This window comes from Nelusetta ayraudi, unplaced genomic scaffold (genome assembly GCF_046127955.1).
Source record: "Nelusetta ayraudi isolate G7.1 ecotype Tasmania unplaced genomic scaffold, CSIRO-AGI_Nayr_v1 ptg000070l, whole genome shotgun sequence".
NCBI lineage: Eukaryota > Metazoa > Chordata > Actinopteri > Tetraodontiformes > Monacanthidae > Nelusetta > Nelusetta ayraudi.
Window position 1 is genome coordinate 4,410,747 of NW_027466120.1, and position 24,266 is coordinate 4,435,012.

At 46.7% G+C, this 24,266-nt stretch overlaps 1 protein-coding gene across 1 annotated transcript in view; it reads left to right on the plus strand.

Moving 5' to 3' along the window:
• LOC142898699 (metabotropic glutamate receptor 4-like) overlaps positions 1-24,266 on the plus strand; it is a 154,233-nt gene that overhangs the window by 29,442 nt on the left and 100,525 nt on the right. Inside the window, exon 2 of the mRNA XM_076041800.1 lies at positions 20,412-21,342. Within this exon, the coding sequence (XP_075897915.1) occupies positions 20,839-21,342 (504 nt within the window). The 5' untranslated portion in view covers positions 20,412-20,838. The remainder of the gene's footprint in view (positions 1-20,411; positions 21,343-24,266) is intronic.

Consider the following 24,266-nt stretch of genomic DNA (forward strand, 5'->3'; position numbering starts at 1 on the left):
CCTCTTTTTGGGGGGCTGATCCTGTCAGGGTTGGCCACAGCCAGTCATCAGCCTCCATCTAACCCTGTCATCTTCGCTCATACCAACTGACTTCACGTCCTCTCTCACTACATCTCTAAATATCTTCTTTGCTCTTGCTCGAGGTCTCCTTGTCTGCCAGTTCCAACCTCAGCATCCTTCTCGCCTGATTATCACCGCCCCTCCTCTGTAAATGTCCAAAACCATCTCAGTCTTTCCTCTACGACTTTATCTCCAAACATCAAGCATGCCTTGTCCCTCTGATGGACTAACTCCTGATCTTGATCACTACTCAAAGAGAAGCTCTGCATTTTAATGTCCGCTCTCCGCAGCTTGGTCTTTTCCACCGTGTCACTGTCTCGAAAAACTGAAACTGGAAATCAATATACCATATTAATGTCATAGACAATGGCCATGGCTGGTTTTGCCTGTGAACCCCCTCCTGACTTCTCTGTGTGGTGAGGGCCGAATCACAGCATCATCTATGCAGAAGACAGATTTTGTACTGCTGGAATCCTGCAGGTCAGAAGTAAAAAAAAAAAAAAAACAATAACAGAAAGTTTGGCAGCTTAGTGGTAAACTGCGTCGCCCATAAATTGTAAGGTTGGGGGTTTGATTCCTGGTCCCTCCAGTCCACAGGTGGATGTGTCCGTGGGCACAATACTTGACAATTGCTCCTGACTGATGGCTTGTGCTCATCATCACATGAATGTGGTTGGTTTCCCAGGCTGCACCTAACATCCACTGCATCACTGCATGATTGGGGTGAGTGCGATCTGCAGTGTAAAGTGCTTTGACTGGTCAGTAGACTCGAAAAGCGCTTCATAAGTGCAGACCTGTTTACCGTTGTTGACAGGAGGGTCATTATCCTACATTATACTGGTGCTGACAGCAGTTGGAAGACATGTGCTATGTCTGCTGAAGCCAGAGTCAGGGGACTTTAGCCCAACTCTCCGAGGGAAAGTTCAAAGTTCAAAGATAGCCTAGCTGTTCTGCCTCGTAACACTCTCTGCAGTCGGCCAATTAGTTCCTCGCCCACCTGAAATCGACAACCTCAGCAACAAAATGAAGAGCTTTTTCTGCCCAAAACTCCTTTTTTTTTTTTTGCTTTCACTGCATTTACACCACCTGCATATAATTAGGCAGTACCACACGAGGAGTGCAGTTGCAGCTGAATATCCTCACTGGAGTGACACTGGCACAAGGGATCGCGCTCCACTAGGCCACATTGACAGCGACAGGAAAAAGAGAGCTTTTGATTCGTGTGATATTTGAATAATTTATCTCCTGTACAACCACAACCTGTTCGACAATTAGTGAGTGCAAACCCTGGGTGTCTACCAAACCCTGCGTTTCAGCATTTTCAGAGAGGCCCCCAGTGGTGCAGTGGCAGGTAATAAGACGGTCAAAACGGTTTTTGGTTGCCGCAGGTTGTGTCACAGTGTGGCTGGTCTCCCAGCGACGGGCACCAGCGCCAACACAGCAAACCTCACATGTAAATGTCACGCAGTGCGTCCGGTTCCTTTAATTACTTGATGCCCTCCTCCCGATGACCCTTCTGGGTTTTGATGCAGCATCAGACGTGACGAGGTGTGAAATATAAAGTCAGAAGTCCAAATGCTGTTACAGGCAAGTTGGTGTTCAAATGAAACCATTCCATCCGTCAAATTTAAACAAATCTGTTAAATAACTAAGCGAAGCCTTGGAACGTAGATACATTGGGAAGGGGCAAGCCTTTACACCCCGTGCATGCCTAATCAACATCCACTGAGAGAGCTCTGGCTCATTAAACAGGCTCTTTGTGCTCCCATTAATAATTCAGAGGCTATGTGAGAGCCGTGATGTGCTCAAAGACCTGCCATCTCGTTAATGCACCATTAATCACGCAGGTTAAGACAACAGCCTTGGGGGCGCTTGACCCCTCTCTCGTGGCCTGGTTCTTTTTGGCCACCGGAACTCAGCACCTCGTGTTTTTATTTTTCCTTGGGTTTTTTTGTTTTTGCGCGTGTGTCATCAGCGAGACTCACGGAATGCACCTGCTTGGCCCCAAACAGAATGACGTAACAGTGGATGGAGCGCATTTGGGGATCGGAGGGAATTTAAACATGACACGGCGTTCCGGTATCTCCCTCTAAGCCGTGCAGCGCTGACTTGGAAACTAAAGCACCTTGGAGAAAACACCGGCGTGTGAATGGCACAGAGTTTAATTCTTAATTCCTCCTGAATGCATATATTCTTGTCACTGACAAGACAGTCCAGGTCCTCTGCGTCATCGAACACATTTCTATGCATAATCCATTAGATTGTGTCCACTCACTTCACTGCTGAACAGGAATCGTATGAAGAAGGTGGCTTGAACCATCTTGACTTGCTCCGTCCTAGCTAACTATCGCCAGAGGACAGAGTGCTGGTTTGAAGGCTCCGCCCGCTCGCTGTTTTTCCTCTTCCCTCCCTCCTCCTTCAAATCGATGCTCCGGCCCATCCGCCCCTCTCCCAGTCACCACAGGAGTCTATCAGGCAGCAGCTGACAGGCGCTCCCCTCTCGCCGTTGCACCTGCAGGCCGACTCCATAACTGACTCAGAACCCCAAGGGACGGATAATCCAAGGCTAAACCCCTCCAGATTCTGTGATTAATGATACGTCTACTGCATGTGACCCTTGTTCTCTTGCTGTGAAGCCTCATGTCAGGCCCAAGGAGCTTAGAGAGCTGACAAGGGAGACCGGTACAATTATGCACTGGCACAGCAAAACAGCACCCGTGCCCCCCCGGCAAACTAAGACAGAGCTTGACTGGACCTTTATTAGTGACAAGACACACATTGTAAATGCATTAGGGAGAAACAAAGACAAGGTTTCTGTAAAACGTTGACTCAGTCCTTTTTCTATCTGAACCGACCTGAAACCTGCCTGATGTTACCGGCCTTGTATTAAGTAAGACATCACATGGCTTGTAAGCTAAGCTAAGTAAGACTTGTTGTTGTTTACTGTATATCATTTCATGACTCAGCAGCTTGTGGGTGTGCGTGGACGTGCAAGTAGCCTGAGCATGAAGATGGAGTGAGAAGATATATTTCATATGTCCATCTTGACAGTGATGTCACACGGCCTCCGAGTGTGCTGTTTTCCTGCTGCTTGTTTATTCGCCGTGCTGGCCATGTGTTCGTGTTAGTCACATTTCTAATGGAAACGCTGCTCTCGTGCTTTTATTCTTTTGTTTTAAAGCAAATTTTTCACTTGACATTTTATGGAAATGCTTTTATTGTGCACAAAACAATGACGCTTGCATTTTACCCTTTCCTCACTCCTTCAGCGCTCAGCCAGGGACTAGTGAGGACGTGCAGAGAGCCGGTTTGTTTTGGACAACTTGCAAAGCTAAATGGTGACGTCTAGTGTTGCATCCTCCCCTTTGGCGAGTTAACGTCATCTATTTCTTAATAAAAGTTCCATGCTGCAGCCATATACTGCATATCAGTTCAGTACTGGAAACAAGGTCCAGCTGTTGCACTACGCAGACAAGGGTTCTACCAAGTACTGAATGATTCGATGAATGAATCTTTTGAACAAATCTTTTTTGTGAACTAATTCTAGTGATTTGTTTTTTTCAAATGAACTGCTTTTGACATTCCTATCGTAGGGACCAGGAGGGGTTTAAAACTCAAAGCAAATTTATAGAGGTTCGGACTTTTGTTTTTAGCTTGTTGGGTTTGCCTGGTGAGTAATTCCTTGCCGTCATTAGTTTTAAATGGCCTTCTCTGTGTGGGTGTAAAATGGCAGCCACAGTTATTTCTTGCAAATTACGATAGAAGAAGAAATGTGTTTTTCATTTTATGGCTCACAGGTACTGTAGCTTTATAGATTTTGTTATAAGGACATACTGCCATCCCTGTCAAGAGAACAGGTGAGTGTTTCTTGGCAAGGCAGTGACAGTGACAGTGACAGTGATTTGGGAACAAGGACGAGGAGAAACTGTCGAAAAGAAAGTTCCGACGGTGAAGCCCAGCGTCATTTGAAAACCGATCTCCTCCTGAGTGGGACGCAATTCAGACTCATTTCAGGTGTCATTGCTTTTCTCTTCAACAGCTTATCCCCTGAATAACTTAGCTTAGGTCTGCAACTAGACTAATAAGCTGCTGAGTAATAAATCTATTCCAGAGCATCTTAGATTACTACCTTGACAGCACCCGATGGGTTTACTGATGGCCTTTTTGTTTTCTAATTCTGAGCGAAAGGATCAGTGTACAGTATCACCGCATGAAAAATGACACTACAGTAGAGTCATCCACACAGCGCGACCTGGTATCCAGCTGTCACATTTTTCCCAAATACACTCCTACAAATCTTTTACATGATCCTTTTATGGATCAAAGTCCCCCCCCCCCCCGAAAGCTTTCTCCTCAGAAAATCACAATTGCTCAACGAGACACCTATTTCCACCGAGAAGCCCCGAGTTAATGACCCTGTTTCTCATTTGGACTCCTCCCTATTTTCCTCCGGCGTTGAGGGCGAATGCTTAATCTTCAGGGGAAGCTGTCAGAAAGTGATGAATGCTAGCAGTAGAGCGGCTCTCAAAACCTGCATTAATTTTTAAGCACAATTACTGGAACAAAAATTTTTAATTCAGCAATAGGGTGTGACTGCAGAGGGACACGCAAGACCTAGAAACTTGCACTGATCTTGCCTTGATCTCTGTCCGCAAACGGCAGTAGTTTGTGGCTAATCTAGTCAACTCTTAGCTGTGGTTAGCGATCAATGTGCCGTCTGCGCTCTGCCTCTTCTCTTTTGATTCCAACCTTAACAAGACAGATGAAAGGAAAAATTAGCGGGTCTCACGCTCTGTATAGACCGCTGGCGCAGACAAAGTTTGTCTGCTTTGTGCTAAGCTGTGCTACAAAGAAAGCTTTTCAATCATCCACGATGCACTGAGGAGAACTCAACCAAAGACACTGAGGGGAGAGATAAAGAGGACTCGGGAGGCTGCGATAGAGCAGGCGAGGGTGAATAATTAATGGCTTGTATTCAATTGTAAAGAGCCAAGATGCACACAGTGAGCATGTAAATATGGACACTGTTGGGACATAGATAGAAGGCCGGGCGAGAGAGGAAGGAAGAAAACCGTGAAATTTCAACCATCCAGGTTTGTCAAAGGACCCTGATCTGAAGGCCTCCTTTTCATCTGTGTGGAAATAGTGTTTGTGAGTCAAAGACCTTGACGTTTAGGCACAAGGATTGATAACAACTGTGGGACACAACTTGAAGAACCCTGGGATCAAATGCGTTTCCACAAAGGACGCACAAGGCCAGGCCCAAAGTGTCTTCTTTTACTCTATGCCTGCAAGGAAAACAGGCATAGACTTGTCGACTAAGGAGGGCGATGACTCATCCCTGGCTCAAATGTCTCAATGTAACAGTCTTTTTGTGGTTATTATTTAAAAAAATAAAAATAAATAATAATAATACTAAAAAAAAAATCCCAGGGAAAAGATTTAGTGAATTAGTCTTCAATATTAGTCACGGTGTTGATTCAAAACCGTTTCCCTGACAGATTTGATGATTTATGATTGTCAATGTGTTTGTTGCTGCTTGGCCCTTTTTAATATACGTCTGCTAAGACGTATAATCTTTTCTGACTGAAAAACGTAATACTGCTTGGCAGCTGGACTGCACAGATTTTCACTCTGAAATCATACTCATTCATCTTGACAACCTTCCATAGACAGCATTTTGAAATTGGTCATAAATATTTATAATCAATCATGTCCCAAGGGGATGATATCAAAGCAAGAAGTAACCAGTCCGAAAACCCACGAGAGGAAATCAGGACAACCAAAGCTACAAGGTGCATGTGCTAAAGAGATTAGCGTGGATCCTTCAGTAGTGGCATTTTCATTAGAACTGGGTGGCATTTTCACAGTAAAAGAACATAAAAACCACAATTAAGGCTTTCCCCAGTGGACCAGACTGACTCGCTTAACCTCAGATAAGAGTTCTGTTCAACACAGCTACACACAGCTGCCAGCCATAGGGTGCAACATGTGGCTAATGTTGCACGACTCTGATTGGTCCTCTTGAATGTGTGGGACAGAGTTGCCTAATGGACTCTTTAGCAGCTGTATGCATGGGATAAATCCAACATATTTAGCAAACTCTCCATCTGGTGTGCCACAATGACGTTTGTTGGAAAGGACTACAAACGACACCAATGCGACACATAGAACTCACAGTTATTTATTAACCTTAATACCAACCTGGGATACCTGCGGGGATTTTTATTTATGTACTGGAAGGTTCTCATTTTAATCACCGGCTTTGTGACAGGCCAGACCAACTGAGGAGGCTGGTGGAGGGGTGGGGCTGCAAAGGGGGCAATACTGGCGTCTCAACCAATCAGAGCATTTGTTTTGGCGCATGACCCAGAAAAGTAAAGAACTTCAGGGAAAGAAAATGGAGAAAGTTTTGAGGACTAAATGCATTATGTAAATTTGAGCCTAAAAATGTGATTTATGCGATTAATTACGAAATTACAATTTTAATCGTTGCCCAGCACTAAATTAAATATACTTTCTCTGTTTCTTGCCAGTGGACTCACAAGACCCTGCTACCTTTTAGTTCGCTCTAACTTCTTGCGGTGTTTAACAACACCTTTTCACAGACAAGGAAAGCATCCTGGCTGCGCTCCTGTGTGGACGTCCATCCATCCATCCATCGTATCATGTTACTGCCATGTGTGATCAGCGTGAAGGGCTAGTCCCTTATTAGCTTATGCTTGTGCCACAGCTCAAACGCTTCACTGTGGTGGGACTGGCCGCTGGGCGACTTCATTCGGTCATTAGCTGCGATGGTTGCCTGCAGCTCACTGCGGCTGCTTCAACATTCCCCGAAAGGAGCTCCTCTGTGGCCAGTCACTCCTCAGCTCCAACACATCAACTTTGGAGCGGGTCTGGGGCCGCTGAACGCTACCGAAGCGGAGCAGACAGGCCCTGTGGCCTCAGCTCACAGCCGTCGTCGGACAGCAGCGTGGTGGACGCGCTGTGAGAAATGTTTGCGGCGCGGCTGACTCTAGTGCCTATTCGCCTGGAAAAGCTTCAGGAAAGTGAGGTCAAATTGAAGACGCTGCCATCAAAAAGTCTAATGAGGTGTGTGTGCAAAGGCTCTAGTCATTATCACTGCCTGGATAGGCTCCACAGTCAAAAGGTAGACGAGCCACGTACATGCAGGAAGGAATTGCTGCTACAGAAACCCCAGTAGGGACTGGAAGTGTAAAGAAAGGGAGGTTCCAAGTGGAGGGTTGACAGTAATGCAGCATCACCATTCTCCACATGGCCTTGGATGCAAGACTGTATTGAACACGTGTTTTATCACGTTGATATTGCGCAAAATGGAAAATGCAAACGGACGGCTCATACAAACACATCCGTCGAGGAAAAAAAACAAGCAAAAGATGAAAAACCATCGTATGTGATTGAGTAAGGCTTCTATGCTCCAACAAACTAGTATTTAGGGTAGCTGGGAAGAGGCATACATCAAAAAATGTCAAGGGAAAGCTTTTTATTACATTTAAAGGTCACATGACATTATCAAAGAGTGTGCGGTATATGTAGACGATCGAGGAAAGTGAGATCCATCCGTCCATTTTCTATTATCGCCTCTCCCGCAGTCAGAGTTGCAGGGGTTTGCTGGGGCCCATCTGAGCTGTGTTAGGACGGAGGCAGAGTTACGCCTCCGAATTGAGAAAAACAGCCCTTTGCTCCGAGAGACAATTTAAAGTCGCCAGTCTAATGTCACCGGACTGCAGAAGGAAGTCGCAGCACCCATGCAACAGGGTCCAGAGGAACCATGAAGTCACATGCAAATCAACCCATGCAAATGTTGATACCATTGCAAAGTCGAAGAGATTTTGGCATCACATTATTCTGTGAAATTTCAGACTTTCAAATTTTTGAAATTCCTGAACATGACCCCTCCCACATGTAAAAGTGACTTGCTTCATCCTGCAATACAGGCATTCCATAGCCCGCATATATTTCTTTAATAAGTTCTTATGTCAGCGTGAAGTAACTTCTAAAACTTCTCACATCACATAACCTTGCAAATGACTCAAAAGCACATATTTTATGTCTAATTCCACCCAGTGGAAACGCAGCCATTTTGCATCTGTGCAAATTTGTAATGGAAACCAGGCTGCAGTTTCTGAGTGGCTGCACCAAGCATTTCATGAGATGCTACTGTAGCCGTTTACTGTACTTGTCAGACACACTTCACCAGGCTTCACAGAATTCCAGCCTGCAATGAGTAAAAAGGAAATTGGCAGATCTTTAATAAGACTTTGCTGGAAACCCAATTAAACAGGATGCAAAGCCTGCAACCTACTGGCCTTTAATGCACTGTTTGTCCTCGCGCATTAACTCCGCTGCATTCCTCTTGGCATACTAATGACATGCCTATTCCAACTATGTTCCAGTTGCTCAGAGTACATGTGACATGATGGTAAAGAAAAAGCAATCACTCTTACATAAAAAAAAAAGGAAAATCTTTATTCTGGGGATTAAATCCATGTCATCAGACCAAAGACTGACTGTACCCTTTGAAGCTGGATAGATCCCCTTTAAGAAGGGATGAATGGCAAAAAAAAAGGAGAGATTTCAGTGTTGGCAGATAGCATGAAACAAGATGGGCTCTGTTCTCGGGTTATTTAGTAATGATACCACCAAAAAGGATAAGATGACAGCGCCAGGAAGTGAGTGTGTATGAAAGGCTGCTGGTTGCGATGTCGACGGCGCTCTTTGATTTGAGGGCCAAGAGTGGCTCGGTGCTGCAAGGGCTCTGCATCAATCTGCTATTGACTACCACAGCCGAGTATGTTGTTCCTGCACCACAGTAACTGTGGTTCTGCAATCTCTGCAAACACCCTTTGCACTGGCACAAATGTTAAGCAATTCTGGTTAAACAAAGATTGCTGATGTTGTTGTTTTGTTTTTTTTTTCCTTATGAAAAACAAACCTTCGGGTGCCAGTATTTCATTTCAGCCCTGTTTTTCTTAGATTTATAGACCACATGATGGTTTTCACCTGAGGACATGTTACTGCAACACAAACCATGATTTCTGGAATGCACAACAGTGGCTTTCCCCCCCGCCCCCCCAGCTCAGAGGCGAATGGAAGCAAATAAATACAACTAACACTCTACGGCAAAAAGCAGCATTAAAATCAGATGCAAAATACAAAACCCTGCCTTCAACACTTGAGAAAAACACTATGTACATGCTACATACACAACTAATGACATGACAAGACGAAACATATGTCACACACACGCTGTGCTGTGTGTGTACATCTTCTTTTTTTAATGGCTGGAGCACTGGTCCTGCTCTCCACACTGTGTCAATAAACAACAAATAGTGGAACACGCTCCACTTGATGCTAATAGCAACATAGTTCACTAACAATAGAAGTCTAAATCAGAGTTTACAGAAAAAAGAAAGAAAATACCGAGAGGGCCGTCCTCTTCCTTGCAGTATGATGTACTTACTATGTCAACTTCTGTGTCAAACGCACAATATGCCACAATTTACACATCGCTATCGTCTTCCGTCACATTGCTCTCTAGCTCCCTCTCTCGTTCTCTCACCACTGCTGCATCGGAGGCAGCGAAGTTACGACTTTGCGAATCCCGACAATCGTTTTCCGTTTGTCCCGTCCACCCGAAGATCAAGCCGCAATTGGTCAATTCACCCCTCGCTCTGGCACACAGACAGACACACAGACAGACACACAGCTTGGCCTTCTCCTGGACTCATGACGTCCAAACCAATGAATGAGTCAGCTAACCGGGTCTTGGTAGAGTCCGACGATTCTGATTGGATAATATGTTTTCAGGACAGTGACGCTTTCATTACTGACGTGGACTTCATGTAGATGAGAGAACATGCAGAAGGGTTATTATATTGGATTAAATTGAATTTTTTAAAAGAAGAATTGTGTTTTTTACTCCTATTTTTATGGTCCAGAAACTTTTTTCGTCCTTCCCTGAAGGCGTAGAAGGCCCTGAGGGTTCTCCACTGTAAAATGTAAATGCTTATTATTCAGCTATTGTTTATTCCTGTATTGTATCTGTAATTCTACTGCACTTTCCTCCTGGCTTTCTCTTCTTTAAACACACCTCTTTCAAGCTCAGCCCTTCATCTCTCCCCAACCCCCTGCTTTCTTAATCTAGTGCTTTGACTCGTGCGCCCAGCGTGCCGACGGAAAACATTTCAGCCGTGCATATGAGGGTATGCGCACAATTGTGTGTGTCATGGGGCTCATAGCATCAGGTAGCAAGGGACTGAGGCTGCCGCTGTGTGTTTCTCCCTTTGATTTACCATTTGTAACACTGACCAGAAACAGCAGAAAGCCCAAAAGCCTGAGCGTGTTTACTCCTTTTCTTTTTCCTTTTAGCTGCGAGTGCAAGAGCGATTCACCTCATTTGAATAAAATTAGATGAAAAACATTTAAATTTACCCCCTACATTTTCTTCTTTAATGTCACTCGCGCATGCATGCCAAATAAATTCAGAGACTAGAACACTGATACAGGACTGATGAGATTTATTAAACATTTAGTCCTAATAACGACTTTACCATCCAAGAGTGACTCACTCGCTCACTCGCTCGCTAGTGTTGCTGACTAAAAACTAATTGACCGACAGTTTTACCGTGATTGATTGTGTTAATAAACCCACAAATTTGAATACATTTTTTGCCTAAAGGTTCTTCATTTACATTACTACATTTCTAATGGGAGAGCACGGGAAGAGTAAGCCACCCCCGTGAAAAATAAGCTGCAGAGTTAGCCATCTGTTCACAGCCTCGCACTAAAAAGCTGAAAATAACAAATAATTATTCAATCAGAAAACCAAAAATGCAGTATTACTTTCCTGGTAAAACTGATGCTTTGTGGTTCCTTCTACCACCACTGCCACTCTAAGGTCACAACAACAATGCAGCCTGAAGGAATCTCATGGTATGAATTCCTGGCTGGCGATGCCGAGACCAACCTGTGAGAGTCGTCAGTGTCTTGAAAGTTGCTGAAAAACTGAGATTCGTATAATATTGGATGTCAAAAAGTGGAATAAATGTAAGAAGAGCTTAAGCTTAATATTTGGACATATTCTGGATAAAGAGAAAAGAACAAATCATCTTTCATGAAAAAAAAAGAGAAAAACTGTGTGATGAACAGGATGGCAACGAGAGAGCTGGTCTGCTCCACAAGGCAGCATATAAAGATGCATAAACAGCAAAAGTCACTGGAAGTCAGATCACGTGAAGCCAAGACGTTGTATAAACAGATCCCACAGACCCAGGACCACAGAGTTTAAAATCCCCAGAGCTGAGCTCTCAAGCAGAAAACAAATGAGCCGTGGCTGTCAGCGTTTGGCTTTGTGTGGAGGGAGAGAGAGAGAGGGAGAGAGAGAGAGGGAGAGAGAGGGAGAGAGAGAGGGAGAGAGAGAGAGCGAGAGGAACGCATGTTGTTAAGGCCCTGTCGCTGTGACCTCCTGACACCCATTGGAATCACTCGGTGTGCTCTGCTTGGCCTCGCCACTGTGCCACGTGTTGTGTTGTGACAGGGCCGGGCGACGCCGCTGCACTGCAAATATCAGGTATGTGACAAGAGTCCCTACGGGCTGGGATTCAAACAATATGATGAAGCAGCGGCGGCGGCGGCCGGCTGCGAGGCCAGAGGCTGCAGAGTCCTTCTCGGGGAGTGACAAGTTGCATTAAATATCAGGCGAAGACGTTAAAGCTGCACCTCTGCAGCGGTGGGCATCGGGCCCATTTCCATTTCCAGAGTACAAAACAGTGAGAGCACATCCTCCTGGCACAAATCAATGGGCTGCTCATCGATATATATGTGTATAGACATATTAGGGACGTCAGACGATTCCTTATTTTTATCGCAATTAAAATAATTGAGTTTGATCTTTTGTATTGTTATTTTCTTTCTAAACAGTGCACCAGTGGACCCGTTTATTAAAGATGCATTTTGTTGAATGAACTTGAATGAAACAAAATATTACCTCCGTCATCAATCTGAAACGGATATGTCAGAAGGACGTCAAGAACACTTTTCTTTTTTTTTTTTTAAATATAAACACAAAGAACCTCATGGAAGAAGAGAATGTTGTTTTTTTTTTTTCCTGTCCTAAGCTGATTCAGGCATCATATGCAATCTGCTCCAAAAACATGAAAGTGAAAGTTAAAATATGCGCTGGGTCGGAGCAGCACACGAGCTAGGCTGTCTTGTGTACCAATGGCACGTACACAAATCCTGGACGCAGGATGCAGCGTGGAAACACAGTGCGACGCATTGAGGACCGGACTGCAGGTGAATGGGACGGACAGAAGGCTTGCGATTAAAATGCCATTAAAGAAATTAGAGCGTTATACCTTGTATTTAATCTCAGTGCCATTATTGCGTTAATGCTGACACCTCTAATACACACACACACACACACACACACACACACACATATATATACAAAAGTCCATCCTTAACTTCTTTTACTCGCTTTACAACACTCAGTTCTAGAAAGCAGCCTTTACTATGTCATATATACAGATGTATTTGCTGGTGACACTATTAAACAGATGCAGTGATGTATTATGTAGCAGCGTCACTGAAAATGAGGCCCAGGTGTTCCACACCTTGAAATTTGGCAGTGGTGCAGAGAAGCGAGGCTTCCCCTCCCTCGATCGATTGAACTTCATAGTGAGCCGCTCGCTTGTTTCGCCGGCACATTCTCATGCCCAGCACGTCACATATTGACGTTTTATCAAGGCCCAGGGGTTTAATTTACCCGCAGTGTAAAGCTGCCCGGCACCGCTATCGGACGACTTTGGCAAGGGAGAGCGAGAGCACGACTTTCACGCCCCCCCCCCCCCAGTGAGAGCGAAGGTGAGAGCGCCGGCCGTCGTCACGTGAACGTGCGCAGCAGAAGTTCCAATTTTATTTATTCTGGCCGGTGGCGGTGCAGAGCCACCGTGCCAGCGCAGAAGCAGGAGAGAATGAAAAAGCGGTGGGGGAAATCTGCGCAGGCCACTGCTGGGCAATTGTACACTGCGAGAGGATGGAAACAGGTTTGTTTACAAGGGCTCGGAAGAAAATCCTTCCAGAGGCAGAAAAAAAACCCCAAAAGAAAACAAGAAGTAAACACAAGAGTTCTGGCATCTGAGGCAGCAGACACAGTTACTTCCTCCTGCCCCGATTCTCTCGTCGAACACTTGGAACTTGTTTTCAAAAGACTCTGCCGGACACAATACATCACCCAGTGCTGTGCTGGCTTTACGGGAGAGAGTTAGGGTGGAGGGGAGGAAAGATTTAGGGGGGCCTTTAAGGTGCCTGCTCCTCCTTTATCTTTTATCTCCCCGAACATAATATTGCCTTTGAGTCCTCCAGGAGCAGCGCCCCCCCCCCCCCCCTCCCAACGCCGCAGCCCACGTACGTTTGGCAAAGGAATAACAGGGGGGAGGAAGTGAGCGGCGCCGTTCTCGGGATGAAGAATTCCACTTTACCCATTCATGCGTTGCCTCAACATTGAAACCCTCTTTGACAGCAGTGGGAGGGGATGCAGTATTCATGGCTCCAGGAGTGCGGATGAAAAAAAACAACAAAACGCAGCTATACTTAGAGTATGCCCGACGTGCGATTTGAAATATGTGATTCCCCTCAAAACGCATCTTTGCTGCCCCCCCCAATTGTCACAGAGGCCCCCCCCCGGCCATCCGAACCAGGCGACAAAAACATCTCTGCCTCGCGGAACCCTCTGAAAGGCTGTGACGTGACTGCGAGGGCGCCGCCCTGTTGGGGGGGATTTGGTGGATTCCAAGGAAGTTCAACCTCCCCACCACCAACCCGCCCAAAAAAAGAAAAAAAAAAAAGCGCACACGTGATGGATCCCACCTCTCTGATCCTTTCTGTTCTTCACTCAGCGTCATGCGGCAGCCGAATCAATCCGTTCAATCAGCGGCATTCAGGCGGACTTTGCGGGGAACTCCGGCGAGTGAAAATGGCACACGCAGGGGGAAAATCTAATGCAGCTGGGTACAAGAAAAAATCCATACCGGAGCTTGTGACTGGTTTCTTGTCAAAGTTGAGATCAGGACGTTGGGCGACTGTCAGGGTTGATCACATGGTTGCGTATGAGGCGTGGGACACACGTAACAAATTGAACGCATCGTGCCACAGCTCTTGTGCGAGCCAAGAAACAGAATCTGAATCCCATCTTGACTCGAAGGGGGAAAAAAAAAAAAAAAACCCAATGGCGCCGTCGGTGATGCCTCCACCTGTAATTGTGCATCTGCTGGCAGAAACCTGGAAGGATTCTCAGATGAATTATTCACTCTGTACATCCACCCATGCGGTCGGTGGTGAATGGAAAGAAGAAGAAGAAGAAAAAAGACGGCGTGTGGTTGAAAGGGTGTCACGCTTCACGCAATCTGCATGGAGGGGCCACTGAGCCGCCGCTGCTCCCGCACCGACTCTCCACTCCGACAGGCTCACAGGTCTGAGCGCCGCGCTCCACGCACACGACAAGAACATCGTTACGAAGTATTTCTCACAATGCGGTGTCCTGGTGTACCGGATGGACCGTTTCTAATCTTTGCAACGCCCCTAAACGCATGGTCAATGAAGTGATGACATAATCTAGCGACTCCTAGGACACACACACACACACACACACACACACACACACACCTACAGACAATTTTAAATTCCCCAATTCACCTCACGCGCATGTCTTTTGACTGTGGAAGGAAGCCGGTGAGAACCCACACAGACTCATGCAAACTCCACCCAGAAAGGCCACAGGCCCGGGTATCGAGCCCGCAACCTTCTTAATGTGAGGCAACACTGCACCACACAACGGTGCCGGCAGAGTGCAGGGGGCTCACAGTTACTCCCCACTTGCGTTCCATTTCTCCCAGGTACTTCCCGTGGCCCCTCCTCACCTTTTGCACATCAGAGAAGGTCTAGAACGTCCTCGCTACCTCGGCTCTGACTCGCCACGCAGCGCAGCGTTTCGCAATGTGACACCGACTCAAAGCAGGACGCAGCATCGCAGTGATTTGTGTAGGACTTTGTGACAAACCTGATTCCCGACTCTCTGAGTAAAAAGCAAATATCGAAATACATTATATATGTATATATATCTATCTATCTATATATATAGATATATATATCCATGTAGACTTGCACAAGGGTTTTTTGAACTGTGTGCGTGCTGCAGTGGAGTTTAAGTGGAAGAGACAGGAGGCAAACACACTGCAGCGAAGAGATAAAATAGAACAAAAAGCACCACAGATAAGCTTGACAACCATAACTTCGCCCCAATTCCATTAACATTGTCCATGATCAGCAAAAAACAAACAAACAAACAAACAAATAAATAAATGAAATGTCTTAAGTCTTGTTTTTCTTAGATATATATTTATGTCAGTATTTATCATTCTTTGGGCCGAGAGCAGGAAGGGCTAATTTGACACTTTGAGCAAAGCCAATCGGACGGAGCCTCATCGTGTCTGTTGACTTGAAGAGCAGCGAGGAAACTGCAGAGGGTTGTTTGCTTTCCAGTCGCTCAAGGACAAGGAGAATAATGAGAGCCTCAAAAAAGAAAGGACATTATTAACCTTTTTCATGGTCTAGCGGCCTATTTATTTTGCCTTCGACAGAAACATTGCTGCCACCCTGCACGCAAACACAGCCACTTTTCAGCGAGGCGTTCAGCTTCCCTGTTAATATGATTGTGACAGTTCTGTTCTATTTCCACTGATCAGGGTGATATGTGGAGGAGCTTGATGGCATTGTTTCTGTTTGCATGACGCTAAAGTGGAAAACAAGTCTCCATGAATCACAGTGAATTCAATATTTTCTACTTCTCTGCGCCACCCCTGATTTGCTTTTCTCCAAACTGCCCCCCTTCATTCAGTCATTCTCATGCGGATGCCAGTGACGACTGGGAGGATATTGTTTGCTGTGTACGGTGACTCTACGCTCCCAGTTACCCACATACTGGGTCGCCCTCTGGTGTCGCTCCTGCGTGACTTTACATTGACGGAACAACGGGAAGAGCCATTTCAGCAGACCAGCAGGCGGACGGACTCGCCGCCAGTGTGTCACTTCTCTGTGCTGACGACTTTATCTCCCTTCTCCACTGTCATCGTATTGGTCTTTTGGGCCTAAGTATCTCCTCTGCTGAAGCATGACGGGCCAAACAGCAGTTCCCTGTCAGATTAGGACATCACTGTCAGGCGGTCCCAGCCACAGTCTGACAGAGCTATTAGCAGGTTTTTTTCGGCAACGGTGGTGAAAAAAAAACAAACAACGACAAAAAAAAAAAAAACAACAGAGAGAAAGAGAGAGAGGGGGGGGGGGGGTGGTCTGCAATTTTTGAGCGCAAGAGAATTGAATGTGAAATGATGATACAGTTTAAGCTTGAAAAAAGTGCAATCATGCACTTTAGTGGCAGAACAGCTTGTCTGTGTTGATTATCCTGATGTTTTGTGCTGTTGCTCTACTCGATCAAACCAAGAGATCGGGAGACTTTTTACTGAGTGCAAATACTCTTTCTCACAAAGCGGGAAACACAAGACAGTGACCAAATGTTTTGTTGAGGGAAGCTGAACAACACCTGTGTGTGTGCAGGGACAGGGACCTTAAACTTGCCTCTAGTGACTTTGACGAGACGTGAGCTCCAGTGGACATTATTTTTGGATTTAAAAAGTACGTCCTACCTGACTGAAGATCCTCAACAGCTGCTAAATCATGTTGTAGCGTCTGTGTTTAGCTGCTACCTGCTGCGCTTTCGGGGTGTAAAGCTGCAATTGGATGTGTAAGAAGGAACCACGACCGGTCTTCCCGATGACTCACTCATCAACTCAGTTAGTCACTAATCTAAGTAAACTGGACAGCAACTTGGAAAAGAGTTCAGAATCACATTTTGCAGAGACAATTTCGCATCATCCTCCAGACACAAAGCTGGCTAGTCGTGTTAGCTAGCATTCAACCAGCTGGAGGAATTCCAGACAATGCCTGTCATGATGAGTCTTTTGGCCCTGAACACCTCATCACCAGACTCCATCCAGGCAGCATGGCCATATGTTGCTTGAATAGCAGCCACTGAAGTGAAAATCTCAGCAAAGGAGACGAGACAATGATAACATTTTTAAATACTCCAATGGAGTATTTAAAAATGTAACAACACTAAATCTCGAGAGTGCGACCTTCCCTAGTTGCCGCTCAGTCTTCATGGTGCCTCGGGAGACTCAGATTTGAGAACCGCCACAGGCAATTTCCTAAATCATTCGGCAAAGAAAGGACTTTCCAAAACTGTCTCCAAACTTTTCCCAGCTCTCCAATACTTCATTACCCAAGAGTGGCTCCCAAATGGGATTCTAACTCTTCTAAACTCACCACCAATCAAAGTGCAGCGCTTAATATTAAAAGTGTGGCAGCGGAGCTGGAGCTTTTAATTTAGAGGGAGACAAAAAAATAGAAAAGAGGAAAGTGGGGCTCACAAAGAACCTGTTGGCTTTTTAGAAATATTGAAACGTTGTAGATGTAAATGTACTGTATCTGTATCTAACTGAATCAGAGACGACAATATATTCCTTGATAATTCCGACTTTTTAACAAAGGGGTTGAAAAATTATAAACACTGATTCCCCACAGAGCAGGGTAATTTTATTTTTTTAATTTCTATATTTATTTTTTTTTACAATGAGTGAACATTTGTCAGATTCCCACCAGTGAGAGGGCTTAATTGGCTGCTCACTTGGCAAATCTCATTAAATTGCCTCGCGACGTAAAAACAAACAGATTCCAACTGTGATTAATTTACCTTTGATGAGTGCGTCCCGCCCACTCGGGCGCCTGAACGAGAGCGCAGATGCCGACAAAAGAGGCACCTCCGTGTCATAAATTCTTGACTGGCTCTGATAAATACTTAACTAGGGCTTGATTCCATTACGTTGTGCAATTCCATTTGCGTGCGACGCTCGGCCGGGGGGGAAACCCGTGGCTCCGCCCGCTCCGTCGGCACTGGGGGACATCGGCCGAGCGGAGAGGCAGTCAGACTTCTGCCCCACTCCCCAATGATCTTTCCAGTGAGGAGACACGCTTGCAGTGTGGATCCCCCCCCCACCCCTCCACATCTCTCCAAGCCCTAAAGTCTCTTCCTCTGCAGACTGCCAGTCCTTATCTGCTGCGCCCATCTGGGCGTTTAAGACTAAACATCTGCTCGTCGCTACGCTGAAATGACAGTGACGGGGCTCAGAAAGATCTCCAGAGGGAGGCAGGGCTTCATCTCAGAGGCTTGCAGAGAATCACCTCCTGCAACGGCTGCGACGTCGATGGAGGAAGAGCAGCTTTTGTATTGAGACGGAAATTGTCTTCAGTCCTCTTGGCGGTTTTACTTCCTTCGCGACCGTGGCTTCAGAGTCTAGAGTGTGAGGCTGGGGGCCTTGAGTTCCAGGTTTAACCAAAAAACAAACAAACAAAAAAAAAATTCTCCCCCTTGACTGGAATAGATACAATGGTTGTCAGGGACGGCATCACACGTAAAAACCGGGCTAAACATGCATATGAATCGAGGCGCTGAAGCGAACAGCCGCAAAGATTTTCTTCACTTTGCTTTGCTTTGCTCCAGTGATCTAATACAGGAAAAAAAAAATGCTGGAATAGCTCCAGCCATTGTTCCCAGGATGGATCCTTGCTCTTGATGATTGTCTTGATGAGTCTCTAGTTCCTCTTTGTGGAATGAGGCCTCGGCCTTCAGTCAAGCAGTGATAAATGTTTGTTTCGACTAAACCATTGTACTTGGATTGTGTGACTACATTGTGCTGCCTGTCTGGGCTGGCTCGACTCACTTTTGCAAAGAGGAATTTAGACTTTAATGGAAAGGTAAAAATGAATAAGTGAATAGAACATTGCTGCTGTCACAGCCAAGAGAAATTAAACTATCAAATTCGAGAAAAAAAAGCATTGCTGGTCGTTGACGCTGGAAATCGCTTATATGTAAAGGCTTAGCAGAAATTGGTTCATGCAAAAAACAATTTGTCTATTTGTCCAGCCCTCCTCCTCCATCCTCACAGTTTGTTCTTCAATTTGCAAACAAAAGGCCAAGCCAGCGCTGCAAACTCCTGGCTTCACTTCCAGGCTTCCCCCCCACTTGAACGAGGGGTCTCGCGGTGACGGCTAGACCTTCATCCATTATGGATGCTGTGTTTTAGGGGGATGATGTGTGCCGGGATGATATAAATATCTCCTTTTGGTTCCCGGCAGGATGAGAGAAGCACACGGTGCAGTGTGGCACGAGAACAAGGCATGTTTATTATTTGATTCGATGTGCAAAAGCGAAAAACAAAAGGAAAGCCGAGGCTGCGCGCCGGCACAAGCGCTTGCCACACCCGGCAAATGGGAGCCTTCAACTCACAAATTCAGCCAACTTTCCTCACACCTGCGCAAAAGGAGAGAGAGTTCAGAACTCTTCCTCGTCCTGCACCAGACACTCAGAGGTGAAAACAGAGGAACCCAAAAGTATTCAAATCAAAAGTGCTGTGCTGTGCGGCGCGGCTCCGGGGCTGACAACGCTGATTAACAATGCATGTTTAGCATTTGTATCGCTTGTTACTGCGAAGGGAAGCTACATGTCGGCACACAAAAGTCAGCGTGGAGTGGAGTGGAGCCCGGCACACACGATGACTGTGTGTGTGTGTGTGTGTGTGTGTGTGTGTGTGTGTGTGTGTGTGATTCCTCTGAGTGCATGTGCAGGGAGCGAAAGAGATGCTGCTCCGCTGATCTGCCACAGTGGGGGAAGTCATCCCGACACACACACACACACACACACACACACACACACACACACACACACACACACACACACACACACACACACAACCGTGCCTTTGATCACGAGGATCGCGTGCTCTTTTAATTTAGCCGCCGCGCATTTCGTAACCCTCTTCCTGGTTAAAACGCTCCGGCGGGGATCTCCGTCGCACGAGGTTGGGATGTCTGTGGAAGTGTGCCGGGCAAGCGGCGAATCAGCGACTGCTCACGGAGCGCAGAAATAATTCATGGCGAGCGCTCCGGAGGCGGCCGAGTCCACGACTACGACGACACGGAAACAGATTTCTTCCCGGGTGCCGGCTTTCTTTTCCGCTCGAATTGCCGGATCCGGGCGGGAGGGAGACTGGGAACTCCGTCAGCCTCCGTCCGCTGGAGACCGAGAGTGTGGCGCGCAGTCAAGTGACTTAAAAATAGAGCTTTTGTGGGAGATTCCGAAGAAGACAAAAAAAGGCCTACTACAAGGCAAACAGGTTTACTTATCGTCCAACTGATTTCTTGTCCTTTCTTTGCAGGAGCCTGCCGTGGCAGCCCAAGAAGCCCCTCCTGTGAGTTTCCACCCCCGGATGAAGGACCGGAGTTGGAACGCTTAAACGCACTCGGGAGATTTGGGGAGCCTTAAACTCAGCACCTTTGTTCTTGCCCAAGGAAGTCCTCTGTGGTCTCCCCCCCCCCCATCTCACTTGGCTCTGCTTCGTTAGTATAGAACGAAGAGGGACAGAGAGAGAGAGAAAGAAAAAAAAAAATTGAAATTCAAAGCGGAGAGCAGAGTGAAAGATTCCAAGAAAGAGCGGGACTGCGTAATTAGCGTTACAGCTTCAGCAGCCGGGGGCCGGGAACCATGAGGGGAGGCCTGTGACGACCGCTGCACGTATGCGAGCGCCCCTCGTCCGTCTCCACAGGACTGGAATTTGAACGCGGATCTCGTCTCTGCTCTCCGTCATGAGTCGGCGAGGAGCCTCCTCCTCGCCCGTCCTGCTGGCCTGCTGCTGCTGCCTGCTGGCGGCCTCGGCGGCCAAGCCCAAGGCGCCCGGCCACACCCACCTCAACTCCATCCGCATCGACGGCGACGTCTCCCTGGGCGGCCTGTTCCCGGTGCACGCCCGGGGCAACGACGGCAAGGCGTGCGGCGAGCTGAAGAAGGAGAAGGGGATCCACCGGCTGGAGGCCATGCTGTTCGCCCTGGACCGCATCAACAACGACAACGAGCTGCTGCCCAACATCACGCTGGGCGCGCGCATCCTGGACACGTGCTCGCGGGACACCCACGCCCTGGAGCAGTCGCTCACCTTCGTCCAGGCCCTGATCGAGAAGGACTCGACGGACGTCAAGTGTCTGAGCGGCGGGCCGCCCATCATCACCAAGCCGGAGCGAGTGGTGGGAGTGATCGGCGCCTCCGCCAGCTCCGTGTCCATCATGGTGGCCAACATACTGCGTCTCTTCAAGGTCAGTCGTCAAAGCCCGACCCTTTGGTTTTTTTTTCTCTTTTACTTTTTGGAGTTTACTTCTCCCCGCCGCCTCCCCGGCGCTCGGCCACAGGGTGAAGAGTGCACGGCTTCATTATAAAGATCCCCACAGCGTTAAGGCTGCGTTATGACTCACTCAAGGTCGGAGCTTCTCTTTAGGAATGATGTAAACAAAAGTCTGAACTCGGCAGCACAGAGAGCAAAGTTTAATTCGATTTGCTCAAGAATGAAATTTTGTCTCTTCACCCTTTTGTTGACCTCACGTATTTCCATATTTTCCAAACCTGAAATCACATTTGCCCATGTGCACACACACACACACAGACAAATATAGGTATAAATATATACAGACACATATATACACACACATATGTATTTATATATACATATATGAGCAAGATATATGGTTTTATGTAGCAAATAATTCATTGTTAAATAACAAAATATAACTTAGTTCTAACTAAATATGTTCAATATGAAGGATGGCTATTTTGAAGAATCTAAAAAAAATATGAAACATGTTTTAGTTATTTCACCCTTATTTTTTTTTTAACGACATCATTCCACATGTGTTCATTCATCGTTTTGATCCCTTCAGTGAGAATCTACAACATAAATAGCTATGACAACGAAAGAAAAAGCATCAAATGAGAAAATGTGTTCAAAGTTTTGAACGGCTAGTCTGCACACACACACACACACACACACACACACACACACACACACACGTATATATGCATGGAGCCCAAAGTGTCCAGACAGCTGAGCACTGATCATTGCAGCCAACGGCTCCTCCCTGGTGACACTAATTTGCCAGAGATTACTCAGTGTTTCCTCCTCCTAATTAATTCAGGGCAGTCATGCATGGCACCATGGGTTCATTGTGCCGCCACTGAATGTTACAGCTGCTGAGGGGTTGAGTCTCGGCGGAGTCAGTCGCACTGACTAAATGAGAGCTGATCCTGAACAACCCCGTACCTGCTCAGCGCTGTCCGAGCTGCCGCCACTCTAAAGGAGGGGGCAGGGGCGGAGTCAAAACAGCTCTCTGGACTGGACTTTTTATGTCCAGAAAGCTGTACATATATAAATATATAATCCTGAGACTCCACCATTTGAGAACCACTGCTGTACAGGACACGCACTGTGTGCATCAAGTCCAACTCATGCACCAAGGCTCAGATGAGCGTCCAATCCTCGCAAACACACACAAGCACACAAAGGTCCAGCTGCTCGGTGAGGGCACCTGAATGGCCGGAGGAGAGCATGTCCACTGACAAGCCTGTGCAACGTCTTCTTACAACTAATTGGCACGTCTCTATCTGGCCAGGAGTTTTTGCAGGTCCCAAATAACACGGCAAAAGCCCACAGGGACAAGTGATGTAGCTTCTCTCCTTCTTTTGAAACTTTTTATCCGTCTCTCAGAGCCATTAGGCTCCTCTGAGACTTTTTTTAGGGGGCAAAAAAATGAGTTGTGCGTGATTCTGTGATTCTGTCTGCTGGACCGGCTCAGATGGAATGAAAGGCCACACAAATTATTCACCCTCTGGGTTCAGGTCACAGCACACAAAAAAACCTTTTTTCCGATGGACAATGACCACGAAGAGGTGCAGACCCGGTGCCACGGACAGCCTGTTTGGCCAGAGCACCGAGCACAACACACAAATCCCACTGAGGGAAAACAGTGGACAATGGGAAAAATGTTGACGCTCAAACGACACTTCATCTAAAAATCGGACTCCGATGCAGAGGTCTTTAGCAAAACAAGCCAAACCTTGTGGGGCTCACGCCTCACTTTCTCCAGACCTGGGACTCTTCAGGGGGGAATATTTCGCTGGCCTTTGCATGATGCAAACACGGAGCGTTGTTAAGACCAGCCATTAACCGAACATGTTCTGCATACTATAACAGGCGTGCCGCAGAATAACCGCTTCTGCCTGACTCTGCAGGATCGTTAGCGGGCTCGCGTGAAAGGAAAAGGAAGGCGCTGAGGAGCCTTTCGAGCAGCCTTCTCTGCAAAATGCTTTCACCTCACGGAAGATTTTTTCCGCACATTTCCGCTCTTATCGCTACCAGGACGTCTGGTTGTGATGCCACTTTTCCAAGTTAAAAAAAAAAAAAAAAAATAGAATATCAGAACAGCCAGACAGTCAGATTGGTCACTGTGGCTTCCTTTAACAGAATGTGTAGAATTACAACAGGGAGGTGTGAACAGAATAAATGTGCCGTTCAAAGGGGATGCTGGGAGTCATTCAGAGGGAGGGGCGCCGACAGCCGGACCAAGAGTGCAGTTTTTATGTGCATTTTGAAGAATAACAATGCGAGAAAAGTGCTAATTCGGCGGAGCGGGTCGTCCAACAACAGCGGTTTGAATCCCGGCTCCAAGTGTTTGCATGTCGGAGTGCCTTTGGGCAAGACGCTGAACCCTAAACTGCTCCCTCAAGGCCCGGCAGCGCTTTGCAAGGCAGCAGCCGACCATTCTGTGTGTGTGTGCGCGTCTGAGCGGGTGAATGGGAGGCTTTTGTAAAGGGGAACCATGGAGGTGCAGAAAAGCGCCACGCAAGTGCAGAACATTTACCTTGTACACTTGCCCGACCCGGCTTTTCCCTTTTTACAAAACAGATAATGTTGAATGGAAAAGGGTAAAAGGTTTTGATGAATAAACTCTAATGCAGAGGACACACAGCTCAGGTGAGCTGAATAGAAACACTGCACTCATGCTTTTATTTTCATTTTTTTAAGCCACCAATCGTAGATTTGTCTGACATCACAAAGAAACTTTACATGGAAATATTTCCACATTTCAATATGCTTTTTTGAACCAATGCTGCAAACAGAGTTGCCCAGACCACCCACGCAAGTCCACCTTCACCTTCGTCTTTACAAATCACAAAACACACACGCACG